Here is a 14,157-nt window from a genome sequence, read left to right on the forward strand (position 1 = left end):
CACATCCAGCTGGTTTTAACCTCTGGCAAACAAGAGCCCATAATAGAATTAGCATACTAAAGTTAGATCCTCTACATAGCATTCTGTGACTAAAAATATGACATAATACTGAACAAGGTTTGTTTAACGTTCCTACACTACATTCACTGGGGAGCCGGGGTGACAGCTAAATTAGATCATGGCATCAGTCCAACAGTGCAGCTCAGAACCACACTGTCCTTCAACTCCTCCTTGTCTTATTGGGAGTGCCTTGCTGGACCAGTCATGATTTTCCTATCTCTCCTCATGATGCCATTCAGTCCTCCCTCCAGTGCTGTAGCAGAGCCTCATCAAATGTCCTCCTCCATCACAGGTCCACCCTGTCCATCTCCTCCGGGTGACAGTTTACAGAGAGAGCCTGGAACAGATGCACCTTCTAAACTGCTATACTTTGCACTTAATTCACCAAGGTAGAAAAAGCCTGGACAGGGGTGTCTAGTCTGCTCAAGCTTTACAGATGACAAGTAATTGACTGAACCCTGGTGATTTATTGGATGGGCTGTGGGTTTCCTGTGGAGGGTATGACAGCTACAGAGCATGCAAGGTTTCAGACAGCAAGATTTTAGATTAGTTTAGATTACAATAATCAAACAAACATTGCCTTGTTTGTCTCTTTGCTGGAGTGATTGGTCCGTGAATTCAAGCACACAATCCTGTGTACTTCCAAGCAATTTTACATGCATGTTTGCATAAAAATGTAAATATTATGTAAACCAAGGCATAAACATATTACATAATAGGGTGCTTAAAATGAATGCTTGAACTCATGGCAGTGGAATTTACATTACCTTGATTTTTCCACACAATTAATACCTGCTTACTTACTTCTGCCATGGACAAGAGGTCAGGACATCCAATTTGGAGTCTCTAATCTGGGTAAGTCTTTTAGTGGTGTATATAACTGCTTTCCTGCCCCTGGCCCCTGTCCCCTTCTGTCCCAGCACAGCTGTTTGGCAGCAGTACAGTTCCTTTCACATCCGACTCGCGTTGGTCTCTAAGGATCACCCTCTTCCGACCAAACCAGGAACTGAGAGCTGCAGAGTTTCACCCTGTGGGAAAAGTTTTGCAGCCAGGCAGTACAGGGAGGCCTGCAGCCACAGGGGGTCCAGCTGCACTTTAAGTCTCTTCAAAAAGACATCTGGATACAGACATTCACCTGGTCCACTAGTAGCTCTTTGTATTTGGTGGTTAGGAAGTCTGGGATTAGGAAATTAAAAGCTGGAGTGCCATTAATGTGGTTTGATTACTGCACAGTTCCAGGAATACTGCATGGCCCACACACACGACAGAGACAAGCAGGGCACGCTGTACCAGTTTGCATTGCCAGTCGAATATTGCCAGTTGAATTATTGTTCCTGGCTGGTCACTGGATAGGCATGCAGGGGCAATTGTGGGGGGGCCATAAGGGGGCCATGATTATTACAGAGGGGCCGACATCTGCTAGGGTGGTCCGGGGGCATGTTCCCCCGGGAAGATTTTTTTGTAAAATGGGTTTTAAAAACTCAGTTTGTAAGCTAAGATTTAAGAAAATTACAAGGATAAGCTGGGCTATTCATAACAATCCAGCAAAAATGTACCACCGTATTTGCTACCATTTATATTATATTTTAAAATTGACATTAACACAATACACAACAGTGATACCTTATTGTCATTAACACTATAGACAATATAGACAACTGCTCCACCGCCTCACCCCCAAAAGTGCTTCCGTATGGACACATCCCTGAGCATGTGTTCAGTGCAAGAGGGAATGGTATTAGTAAACAAAATAGGGTCCCCTTAATATAAATAAATAAATAAATAAAATGCTTGATTGGACAGAATGGGTACAATCCATGGAACCTTTTGTAACATTACAGTGCAAATATATAAAAATAGGTAAAATAAAAAACAGTACTTTGTTGTTCAATACATGTTGTATGACAAAAAGGTGCTAAAATGCTTTACCAAGGAAAAAAAAAAAACACTTGTGAGCTAAACCATAATTTATAACAAGCAATACACAATGTGAACGATTAGTATTATTTTGTTTTAGTTAATGTATATAAAAAGTATTAACTTTGCAGAACAACGTGATTAAATGAAAATACATTTTAACACTATAACAAGGTAATACATAACACAAGATTACCTTAACTGGGATTTCAACCCTTAACCTTCAAGTTACAAGTCCAGAGCCCTAACAACTAATCCACAGTGCCTACTGAATGGCCACATTATTAGGTACACCTCCCCTTTCCATGAAATTGACAGTCAGTGACAGCATCATGTGTTCAGACTATTTTATTTTACACAGGTAGGCATGGAATTAAGTGTGTGTGCAATTCAGAGGGAGAATGGGGAAGACAAAATATGTAAGCAACTTTGAATTGGGCATGGTACGAGTACGTCAGAAATAGCAACCCTGCTGAGTTTTGAGCAAGACAGTGTCAAGGGTGTATCAAGTACCACCAAAAAAACATCCAGCCTACGTCAGTCCTGAAGTCGGAAACAGCTTGTTGATGAAGGAGGCCGATGGAGGTCAATCAGTGTAACAATAGAGGGCTGTGCTAGTGTAACAATAGAGGGCTGTGCTAGGAAGCAATTCACCCTTACCTGTCTTGTTAATTGTTGGAGGATTTGTGCAAGAATATGAGTTCAGAACATACAACTCGTCATACCTCGTCATAGATGGGGTATGGCAGCCAACAACCTAACTGAGTTCTACTCCTGTCAGTGAAAAACATGAAACAAAGAACACCAACACTGGACAATGGAGGACTGGAAAAATATCGCCTGGTCTGATGAATCCTGGTTCCTGCTGTTTCACACTGATGGGAGGACCAGGATGGGGTGAAAATCTCAGGAGTCCAGGGATCCATCCTGCTGAGTGCCAACAATGCATTCCTGCAAGGCAACAGTGTATCCTTCTGCAAATGACAGTGAATTCAGCTTACTGCAGTAGCCTCCCCAGTAACAGAACATGTACTTTACATAAACTCTTTACCTGATTAGATTTGTACAAGGAGTGCAAAGATATAATTCACCCCTGACCTTAAAATTGCACACGCTGTCAGCAATTATATTTCTGAGTTTCTGTTTTCTCACATCACGGGGACCCTGTCTGGTGCCAGTGTTTGTAAGTGTGCACGCTGCAGAGGTACAGTACATCTCTACGTATCCCTACAGGACCAGAGCACAGAAACAAACCTTTTTTTTCATCAACAGGCTGCCTGTGTATATCTTTTAAAGGTAAGAATGAGCAATAAAAAGAAACAATATCCCCAGACATTTATGCTGTCAGACCATTCTGCAGTTCAATTCATTGGTCATTAAAACAAACGTCTGGCCAAGCCTGGCAGTGAGCCGTCGAAGTCCAGCCCTCCTGCCCGCGCTGCACTCACTCTCCATGTGTGTCCACGCCCTGAGACTGTGGTCATTCGCTTGCTCTCAAGTCTGGCTACACTAATCATCACCATCATCACAATCATCATGATTGCTATTTATAAAGCGCAATTCATAGCAAAAGACATCACGATGTGCTGTACAGAATAAAAGTGTGCAGCAACTACAAAACAGAATTACAAAACTAACGACAAAGCTGGATATAGATAAATATAGCAGTGCAAGAAATGAAAGAAAAAACAACACTCAAAAAGCAAAATCTCCCCTGTTCTCTAGGATCCTGCCAAGGTTATAACATCCTTATCAGTGCTTTTTACATTTATGCTTTTATCCCTTTACTGTTCCTTCATCCTTGAACGTGCATCTGGCAAGTGCTTTCTCTACTGTCAAAGGACTGATTTAGCTATGTATATATATGTTTTTATTATTTGTAGTTTTCGCGTTCAGTCATGTGAATGCTTCTGTGATTAAAACAAAACAAAACAAAATACAACAAACCAGAAAAAAAACAGACCTGCATAATCTGCAATTGCACAGAACACTTGAAGTACAGGCTCATACTTGCCAGCAAAAAAAGCTCTTCTTCAAATCAATATCTGAACAGATTGTCACAGTAGCTAGTGTAACAAGAGAGGGCTGTGCTAGGAAGCAATTCACCCTTACCTGTCTTGTTAATTGCTGCAGGGGTTGTGCTAGAATATGAGTTCCCTGCAAGCTTGCTGTGTTTTGGCAAAGGGGTTTTGCATGGTGCTGTTTTCCAGCAGTGTAGGTGCAATAAACAAGAAAGCTTACATAAAGGAAAGAAAAGCAAGAAACCAAAACCAAACACATATACAAACAAACAAAACAATGGCAAAAAAAATCTGACAAAGACCTAACAACACAAAGGAATAGAAATCAGGGTAACACCAATATAGACAAGACAGGAAGAAAACAAAACAGAAGAGACAAGAAAAGAAAAGAGCAGCTCCTCTTAAACTGCAGTTAAACTTTAGTCATTGGCCACAGATTAGATCTCCTTGTAGCCCCTCCCCTCTGAAGGAGCCAGCTCTCTATATAAACGGTGTGCACAGCCCATTCATCTGCATGGTCTGTGTGTGAGGAACATTGCAGGCGCCACATGTGATTCAGATTGCCCTTTCAGTCCCAGAGCTACTGCCTACATGCCAGGATCCCATGCCATGGAAGAATACGCCCTCTCCTTCTGGATTTACATGGGGGTGATGTCTGTGTTCGTAGGGGGAGCCATGAAGAAGATCCTGGCTTCCCACATCAGTGCAGCCCCCAGTCTCCTGGTGTGGCTGGGACTGCTGCTGGTGCTGGAGAGACTGTGCTCCCTGTGTCTGCCGGCACTGCTGGGGCTGGCTGTGCTGTGCGCTGCCTGCTGCTTGGTCTCTGGCAGGAGCTCGGCAGCCCAGACCCTGTCTGCCGAAGGGAAAGCGGTTTTCATAACAGGTAGGAAAGTTCACAGACTGTTTTGGTTTGGTGTGTAAACTCCCTCCCCAGCACTGTTGCACAATTTCTCCTCTGTTCTGTGTCAAATTACAAAGGGCAGCCAGGCAGAGCAGCCCCTCGATAGTGTGAAAGTGTGTATGTGTGTGTGAGAGAGAGAGAGTGAGAGAGAGAGAGAGAGAGAGAGAGAGAGAGAGAGAGTGTGCATGTGTCTGTGAGGGAGAGACAACCGAGAATGAGAGAATGAGACTGAGTGAGAGATAGTGTCTGAAAGTGTGTGAGTGAAAGACCACGTGTACTTGCAGTATTTACTTACAGTACTACATTCCTGAATCAGTTTTAATTCACATGGCTTGCCCTTTTGCAACTACTTACAATGCAAACACGTTGAATTGTTCATTTTCCCTGAATACCTATGTTCATATTTTAAGTAGTGATGTGCTTTTTCTTCACCTGCTGTAAAGTATATATGCTGGAATTAAACCCTGGGCTTTACAGTGATAAATACATGTTTGAGTGCAGTTTGCAATGTTTTGCAGGCAACTGATGGGCTTCAAAGGGCTCAGTCTTGATTAAAGCTTTTTGGAGAGAAGGGGAGTTACTAACTTTGCTGCTCCTGTGTCTCTCTTGTGAGAGCAGCAGGCACGGCTGGATAGAGGCTTTCGAACTGCAGGTCTCTTGAGGTTAGCTGAGGATCGCTGGTGCATCACAGTGTGGCTCCCTGCTCATCTGTACGGGGATGAAAGAGCCAGAGTTAAAATTGCTTACAAACACTGGGGAGTTGTGTTTGTGTGTTTGTATTTGTGTATATGTGTATTTGTGTTTGTGTTTGAATGCATGTTTGTGTGTGTATGGTGTGTGTGTCTGTGTGTTATTGTGTGTGTTTTTTGTTAGTTTTTTTTATGTGTTTGTGTGTGTGTTTCTGTATGTGTTTGTGTGTGTGGCTGTGTGTGTTTGTGTTTATGTGTGTGATTGGGTGTGTTTGGGGTGTGTGTGTGAAGATAAAGCCAGGCAGGAGCAGGTTGCCCTGTGTGTGTGAAGGGGCGTAGAGTGGAAGACGGGCTCTCCGGATGGGAGAACCGGGAAGATGCTTGTTTGATGTAAATGTGACATAGATCTGTAACTTTAGACCAAGAGACTCTACAGCAGGGCCTGTCACAGCAGAGCCCATTGGAAATACAAATGCTTACAATATCATGAATACTGCCATTCACAATGCTAAGAGGTGGTTATTTTGCAGTGATTTAAGCCATTCCAGACTCCACTCTGACCATAATGGGTCCTAATTGGGTGTAACCAAACAAGCTAATGAGCTCTTTACACTCAGTGTAAAGCCTGCAGTATCTAAGGACTAATCATTTTATGGACAGATGCACTAATAAGATGTATTTACTAATTGTTTTCTCAGCTGTAAATTAACTAAATTTGCTGTCATCCTCTTCTGAAGGATACAATGTGAAATTAGTCCATGATCCAATAATAGTGCTATTTACATACAATTTATATTATAATTAAATAAACTCCTAAAAGGCAATGCTTTGTGATACCACTTATATTATTGAGAAATAATTCAAAATTGACATCCTCTCCCTCATTACTATTTAAATAAAGCAATTCAAAGAAGTACATGTTTTTATTTTCTTTGCACAATTAAGCCAATTTGCCCAGAGAAAATCCTCTTATTGTACCCTTCAGGAAATCAGTATGTCTGCACACTTCTCCAGAAGGATTTGGAATTTTATTTACAAGTTGCAGCCAAAGGAGAATTCAAGTTTGTTTTTTGTGCATACATCTGAATTCACATCCCCGGCCTTCACAAAGGCATCCAGTCCTGCATCATTTCAACTCAGAAACCCCCCAATACTACTCTCTCCTGTAAGAATGCTCTTCATATTACTGGAAAAAAGAGGTTTAGCAGCCAGAGCAGTTAATCTGATGTATGTAAGCCACTTTGGGTTTTAAAATTGTTCCGTTCACCCATATAAAATCTGTATTAATCTTTGTGCTGTAAAGATCTACATAAACAAATACTGTACTTTAATGCTAATTACTCCACATCCAGCTCAACTGGGATTTTTATTTCCTGGGAGTTTGCAGTACAGTGTCCTGTCTGGGACTCAGTGTATCGAGGGCAGACCAGGCCCACCAGCGTCTCCACTCTCCAGTTGTTGGGTGTCTGTGGACGAAACTAGCAGAGATGACTGAGGTGCCACCTGGCTCTGGAACACACACATTCTGTCCCTGCTGAAAGTTGATAAGACCATTCTGGGTATCCAAATATCCATCACAGTTTCCTGGTTTATCCAAGTTCAGGAGTCTTAAGCCCCCTGCACTCTGAACGAAAGGTGTGGCTGTAAAAATGCAAACACCGTCCCACGCTACCCAAGTGCACGGCTGCCTGTGATCGAGACCTTTACACCTGAAGGGCTACCAAGGCAACAACAGTGTTTATACAAGCCTCAGCGAGCCCTCCGCCCCTCCAGGCTGCAGCTTGAGGTGCCAGCCACACAGTCTGTCCTGCTGGGGGTATAGTTGAGGACCCAGTCACCACTGCTGGTGTGACAGCCCTGTGGCCCCTGTGCCTGTGTGCCCATGTGCCCTTGTGTCTATGGGTAAAACACAGCCATCCAGGGAAATAGCAGGCATGGGCTGTATGTAACCTGGGCTCTTTAGCAGTTAACTGAACATTTTCACTTAACTTGAAACAATTCACACACCTCCCAGTTGGGGTGACGGTTTACAGAGACCTTTAAAACCTGCCTGATCGTGGCCCTTGACGATTGTATTAGAAGAGCACTGGTATCAACACACTGACTGCAGCCTAGTGCCAGGGGCCACTCCCTTTGACCGCACTGAGCATCTCTGGATACACAGGAGTCCCACCCAGGAAAAGAGGGGCAGTGGACTGTCTTGCCTTAACCATTTAAACATCTGAATGACTCAAACCAAGCAAGCAATAGAAAGTCCTGAAACCCTGACCTGCAATGTAGTGGGTGGACTGAAATCCCCTCTCTCCTCTCTCCTCTCCAACTCCCCCCCGGGTCCTGAAGGGTTGTGAGCTCCTTTGAGAATCCCAGACCACAGACCTGAGTGTGGTGTGAGGCGGAGCACTCAGAGCATGTCTAGTGGCATGGAAACCAGACTTGAATCTCCTCTTTCACATTCAGCAGAATTAAGCAATTCTAGAATTAAGAATTAAGTAGACCCCCCAAGAGCAGGGCAGGCAGACTGAACACAGAAATAAGCTGGTGGCTCTTGGCAAACGGCTCCCAAACCCGAAAATGTTGTTTTGTTGAATGTTGCCACTTTTCCTATCAGGCATCCCCGTTTTATTATCAATAGGTTGGAACTACTTGTAGTCTAAAGCATCATCTTTCTTATGAGTTTTCAAAGTGAGCACAGCATTTCTTTCATTCATTCTTTCTTTTCTTTTTCTTCAATGTAATGGATATTCACAGTGTCTGTGGAAAACACACTGTTCTCATGATTGACTGTGAATGACAGAGGAATGCACCGATAAGCAATTGACAACCTTATCAATTAACAGGACTGCTTAGAACAGAAGACGATAGGAAGTGAGAAGCTGCAGGCAGTTAGTTGGGTTTAGGGATATGTGCAGCATGTGTATTATGTATTTCATCAAGCAAAGGAAATGGTTATCTTATCCACAACTAAATAGGAGGATTTCACAGTTCCATTATCTGGGATCTGATGCCAGCACGAAACGAGCTAAGTACAGAAGGTGATCAGATTAGTAGTCAAGCAGCACAAAACTGGTGTTTACTCAGACTTTTGCCAATCATCATGGATGACAAAATATCTGATGACCAAGACCAAGTGTGGCAGCTTACAATGTAGCTTAAAGAAATTGCTGAGTTAGTTTGTGCTCCAAAGATTTCTGTGGGTCAATTAACTTATCCTTATCCACGTATCCACGACTATCTGGAAACAAGAATGGAACTGTTCCCTGTTCAGAATTTGAAATCAAAGCATCACTACATTTGACACTATCCGGCTTTAATTCTTAAATTTGGTCCTCTTATACGATTGTGGTCAATAAGGTTTGAGAGCAGGCACTCTTATTTTAAGAGATGTGTATGTCGTTTTCAGAATTTTAAACATGTGTCAAATACTTGCTGAAAGCCATCAGCTTCTGCAAGCATATCTTAATTCAGGTTGCTTCTTTGCACCCATTTTGCAAGTTAAGAACAGTATTTTCACAGTGTGTGTGAGAGCAGAAAGGATTGGCATATCTAGCCCAGTTGTACTGTTTGAAGAGATTATTACCAGTGGCACAATAGATCTCTCACAGTATTCAGAAAGCATGTAATGACAGGCTTTCTGGATATGATTAAATATTATATAAATACTCTTACATCCTTCACTGTGACTATCTGATACCTTAATCTTAGAGAACAACATATAATTGGCTGTAATTGTGTCTTGAGTTTTCTTATTGTTTAATACGGTCCCCAGTACATGACTGAACATGTGGTTATAATGAAACTTTGTATGCAACTCTAGGCTGCAACATATGTTTCTGAAAAAATAAAACATTACAATTTTATTCACAGTGGGAGACAGGATGTACAGTTACAGCCAGAACATATTTTACAAACTTGCACTCCTTACTGTTTTCATATCAGAGCTCCAAGAACTTTACCCTTGTAATCCAGTAACTGCTTTATTGTTTTCATTCCTATTTTACATATAAGATGCAGATCATTAGTTGGGTAGGGCCTACACCCCCCTTACACAGTCAGTGAGGGGTCATAGTTCAGTTGAGGGGCTGCAGCCTGGAGGGTTTCAAGGCCTGTTTCCGCATCTCTCTAGGGTCCACAAAGAAAATTAATAGATGATAGAAACAGGCATTTGTCAACTACTAAATAAGCATTCAAACTTGAGTAACTGTGGCAAATGTGCCGTTTTACATTTAGGGATCCATTGTTAGGGTAAAGTTAAGAAATACAGAGGTGGAGGCAGCTGGGTCTGGTATTGAAATCAGAGTAGGTTTGGGGTTTGTGGCTCTCATGGAGGCTGCGTTACATCACTTTTTGCAGCTCCATCGCTCAAAAATGTACTGAGGCCATTATGAGTCAAGGGACTTGCAGTCATTCCTGTGAAGATGAAGGGGGAAGTCACAGGACCAGGAGAAGTCTCCTCAGGCATGACTGAGCCCAGGCTGCTCTCAGCTCAGAGGTAATCTGTCAGGGCAAGAACAAAAAAAAGAAACTGAGATAATGAGGTGAATACACACACGGACACTCACTCATACATACACACTCCTAAGCAGAAAGCTGGTTTGGGCCAGGGGGGACTGCGGCATGCCTTACTTTTGTCATGTACACAGAGAGCTGATGCCACTGAGCAACTCTGGCCCTGCCCCACACATGGATGGACAAAAGCAGGTTCTAAGGGTATTTGGAAAACCATTCTGATATTTTACAGCTGAAATAATGGTTCATACAAACAAAATTCATAGCTATGCTATCTGACAGGAACACACACACACTAACTCAAACACATGCTGTAGAAGATTGTTAATAACAATAATAATCATCATCAGCATCATAATAATAATAATACTAATAGTAATATCAAATTATAAAGATTGAAATCAGTCCCTGTTGGGACAAAGTTTCCCAGTGTTTAATTTCCTTGTAGCTGAGTTTCATTACTGGAGCGAGAGGAGCTGGGGACGCATGTGAACAGATCCGCTTTGTTTTCCTCTTTAACCACAGCGGGGAAATTAGTGATTTAATAAGACCTTGACAGGGGAGATTATACAGATTTTTTCATCCAGGGTTCAAAGCAGCTAGCATGGAGCTATGACTGCCAGGCAGTCCAGAGCAGTACCTCAGGGCTGGCGGGCCAGAGCTCATACCCCGCTGCTCTGGAATCAAGCAGGTCTCTCTGTGTGAGGCTGGCGGGCATCTTGCACAGAGCGCCAATGCAGGTGGTTTTTGCAGCTCCTGACCACGTGTGCAAGTTGTTGTGTCAGCACTGCGTCTCTGGACGTGAATCGGCCGGCTGCCTTGTTACTTGTCACTGTGGGATTTGTGCGTTCTTTAAAAATGCCTGCTCTACAGCTGGACTGGTTTTTAATTAAGTTGTTAACCGCAGGATTTAAAACCACTGTTTCTCAACAATGCTGGTGTATGGCTACAATCTTAAGGGATTTACAGCCAGTTAAAACAACCTGAATCCTGTGCAACATTGCCAGTGGAAGCTGAAATATTCTTCAATGTACAGTAAAGGTTTCTTGGTTGATGCTGCTGCTGTTGTTGTTGTTGTAGATTCCTTAAATACAGCACAGAAGGGAACATTTCCAGCTGAGCATCACAGGGTGTATCTTGTGACAACTTAGTAGAGGATGCAGCTATCACAGATGCAGATAACCAGTCAGAAAACTATTGACTGCAGCCATAATGGAAACACAGTGTTCCTTGCTGAAACAAACACCTGCACAACACTCACCATAATACTCTTTAGTCTGTGTTGTTGTGAAACAGCACCCATGCTTGACTTAGTGCTCTGGCTGTGAGCGGACAATTCATTGACCCCTCTGTATTTGTGTCGTTGATAAGGGAAACAGAGAGACACAATCTTGTATTTTCTGTTCTCTTATCTTTCTGTCTCCTGTAGTTAGGCTTGATCCATTAATTAATAGAAGAGTGGCATATTGCAGGGAAAGCATGTACTAATTAGGAATTATATATGTAACAAAGTGCAGTTACCTATTTATTTACTTCCACCTTGACATGGATTTACAAAGCGACCATGTTTCATTGGGGAGGCGGGGGGGGGGATTTCTTAATGGCAAGGAGTTAATCCTGTAGTTTGTTAATCTATAAACTGTGTGTGACCTAATGTCGTCAGGAGTGTAAGCTGTTATGGGTTCATGAATGTTTAACTATTTGGAGCACGAATCAGGGATCTTCAAGCCTCTCGCCAAATATGAAAGAAAAGCATAGCCTGATTAATCTGTAGAAACAAGAGCAATATGTGTCAGGTAGGGACTAAAACTGTTAAAGCCCTTAACTGCATCATAGCTATAGTCATGTATGCTACAAAATGTGTAACATTTTATAAATCATCTATAATGCAGATGTAATTGCTAAACCTCTTTGACGAAACACAAGGCATAGCAAACGTAACATTAAACTGGATTAAACCTAATTACACATTTACTTTGTCTTCTGTGTGCATAAACAGAATTGCACAGAGTGTATTTGTTGAGTTTGTTGAGTGTAAATCCCCATGGACAACTCTTTATTAGGTTCAGTGTGTGGGCTTGGCGTTGATCCCTATAGATGTGTTTGGAGATGCCGTGGTGCAGGAGCAGTGAAACAAAACCGTTTGCTGCCACTCCAGTCTGAGAGGGGATGCATTAACTGGACAGCTTCTCAGTTCTTCTTCCAGAAGTCTATGGTGTGAGCTGCCATTGGCAGAGTAACACCAGGAGGTAACAAGTCAAATGGCAAGCATGGGAAGGACAGGGAAGCTTCCCGACAGCACGCACCTGTCCAGTACAGAGCCCATCCAGCACAGAACCCGTCCAGCGCAGAACCCATCCAGTACCGTACCAGTGCTGACAGAGTTGTGTATGAATGCAGCTGTATTGTGCGAAGGACGAATAGATTATTAGCAGTATTTTCACACATTGCCATCCCAAACAGAAAACGGACTCCAGCCTCTAGATATTTCAAATAGATTCTCTTTGTAAATCCCGGGTGTACAGGATTGTCTAGGGAAGGGTTAAGTGATGCAAGTGCTAGACCTGCTTGTGGCTTTCCATCCTGAATGAGAAACAGCTGCAGACCAGTTTCACGGGAAGTGAAGAACACAAGGGCAGATAAGGGGAATGTGCCTGTGTGGGAGAGCAGCATTCTAGAGCGTTCATTGAGCACTTGCAGCACTTCCACTGGAAAACACACAGCCAAACAATAACCCAGCATGCACAGGGACAGGATTTCTAACACTGCTGCCTTTACACACACACACACACATACAGCACTAGGGAGGAGAGTGTGTGAGGAGCAGGTCAATGTTGAGCAGAGCATGCAGCTCTCCAGACAAACAAGTAAAATAATGACGAGATGAAAAGTCACAAATGCAAAAAATGTTTAACTTAATGTCTCTGGAGTTGCACACCAGTCAAGTAGCTCAATGTAATACTGCCCTTGCTAACAAATGGATAAAAACACGATCTTTAAAACTCTGGTCTTATCTCAAGTGGGCAAGTGCCAAGGCTGTGTTATGGCTTCCAATCACATCAGTCCGCCCTCACTGTGGCAGGCAGGCTGGCAGCAGCCCCAGTGCAGCAGGCCGATTCATCCTGTGGTGAACTCCCCTTTTAATGAACAGCGCAGCCCTGCATGGATCTCTGTGTACTAGTTATTCAGTGTGGTAGATGGGAAATATCTGAATGGGTTGTAAGCTGCACTGGCAGGGTTGAGGCTTGCAATCTACTCAGTGTTCCTGGAAGCTATTCAGTACAAATCTCGAAGAACTAAAAATATCCTCCGTTGATGTTCTTATACAATAAACACTGCTCAGATCACCTTGTGTTTCAACACACCAAAATGGAGCTTCACTCGTTTTTTGTTAAGTGTGGAAGTCAGTTGTGTGTGTGGGGGTTTTCAATATTGTTGACAAAAATGCACATTTCAGATGCAGAACGATCAGGAGAGGTGGGTAAGTGTTTAAAGAAGAAAAATTGAAAAGGCACAGCATAAGTCATGATGCACAGTGGCAAAACAAGGACTATGGTACAATGCGTTGAACTATGGATTACAGACTGAAATATATTTAAAATACAAAAAGGTGGCAATACATTTTTTTAAGGATCACACATTTCTGTCATAAATTAAAAGTATAGGTGGGTTCCGTATGGGGAAGCCCGGGTGGCAGAGCTGGAGCTTGGCCTTAAGCAGGTGGCTTCGTCACAGACAATTCTCAGCCACTCTTAATCTGTGACCTGTGTACAAGCACAAAGCACACACTGCCCCAGTCCACAGAGACACCCTGCTGTGCCGAATTTAATTCTCACCTTCTGTGCATGTCGGTGACTGCCAAAACCAACACGGCGTGCTCAGTTCGAATCCCTTGTCATGGGCAGGAAACAGTGTGGGCTGAAGCCAGCCGTCCCTGGGGTGTGCCGATTCATTGTGCATTCAACGCTATGTGCACCTCGGCCCTCAGAAATCCCCTTTAATCCTGCAGACACATTGCTCCTAACTGTCACCTTGGCAACTGTCAATATTGGTCTAGCACACA

At 43.0% G+C, this 14,157-nt stretch overlaps 1 protein-coding gene across 3 annotated transcripts in view; it reads left to right on the forward strand.

Moving 5' to 3' along the window:
* Window positions 1-4,503: 4,503 nt before the first annotated feature.
* hsd11b2 (hydroxysteroid (11-beta) dehydrogenase 2) overlaps window positions 4,504-14,157 on the forward strand; it is a 34,997-nt gene continuing 25,343 nt past the window's right edge. For all 3 annotated transcript variants that reach the window (XM_066713377.1, XM_066713376.1, XM_066713378.1), the window contains exon 1: window positions 4,504-4,881. In XM_066713377.1, the coding sequence (XP_066569474.1) occupies window positions 4,590-4,881 (292 nt within the window). In that variant the 5' untranslated portion in view covers window positions 4,504-4,589. The remainder of the gene's footprint in view (window positions 4,882-14,157) is intronic.

The sequence above is a fragment of the Amia ocellicauda genome, chromosome 9, assembly GCF_036373705.1.
Source record: "Amia ocellicauda isolate fAmiCal2 chromosome 9, fAmiCal2.hap1, whole genome shotgun sequence".
In the NCBI taxonomy this organism is placed as follows: Eukaryota; Metazoa; Chordata; class Actinopteri; order Amiiformes; family Amiidae; genus Amia; species Amia ocellicauda.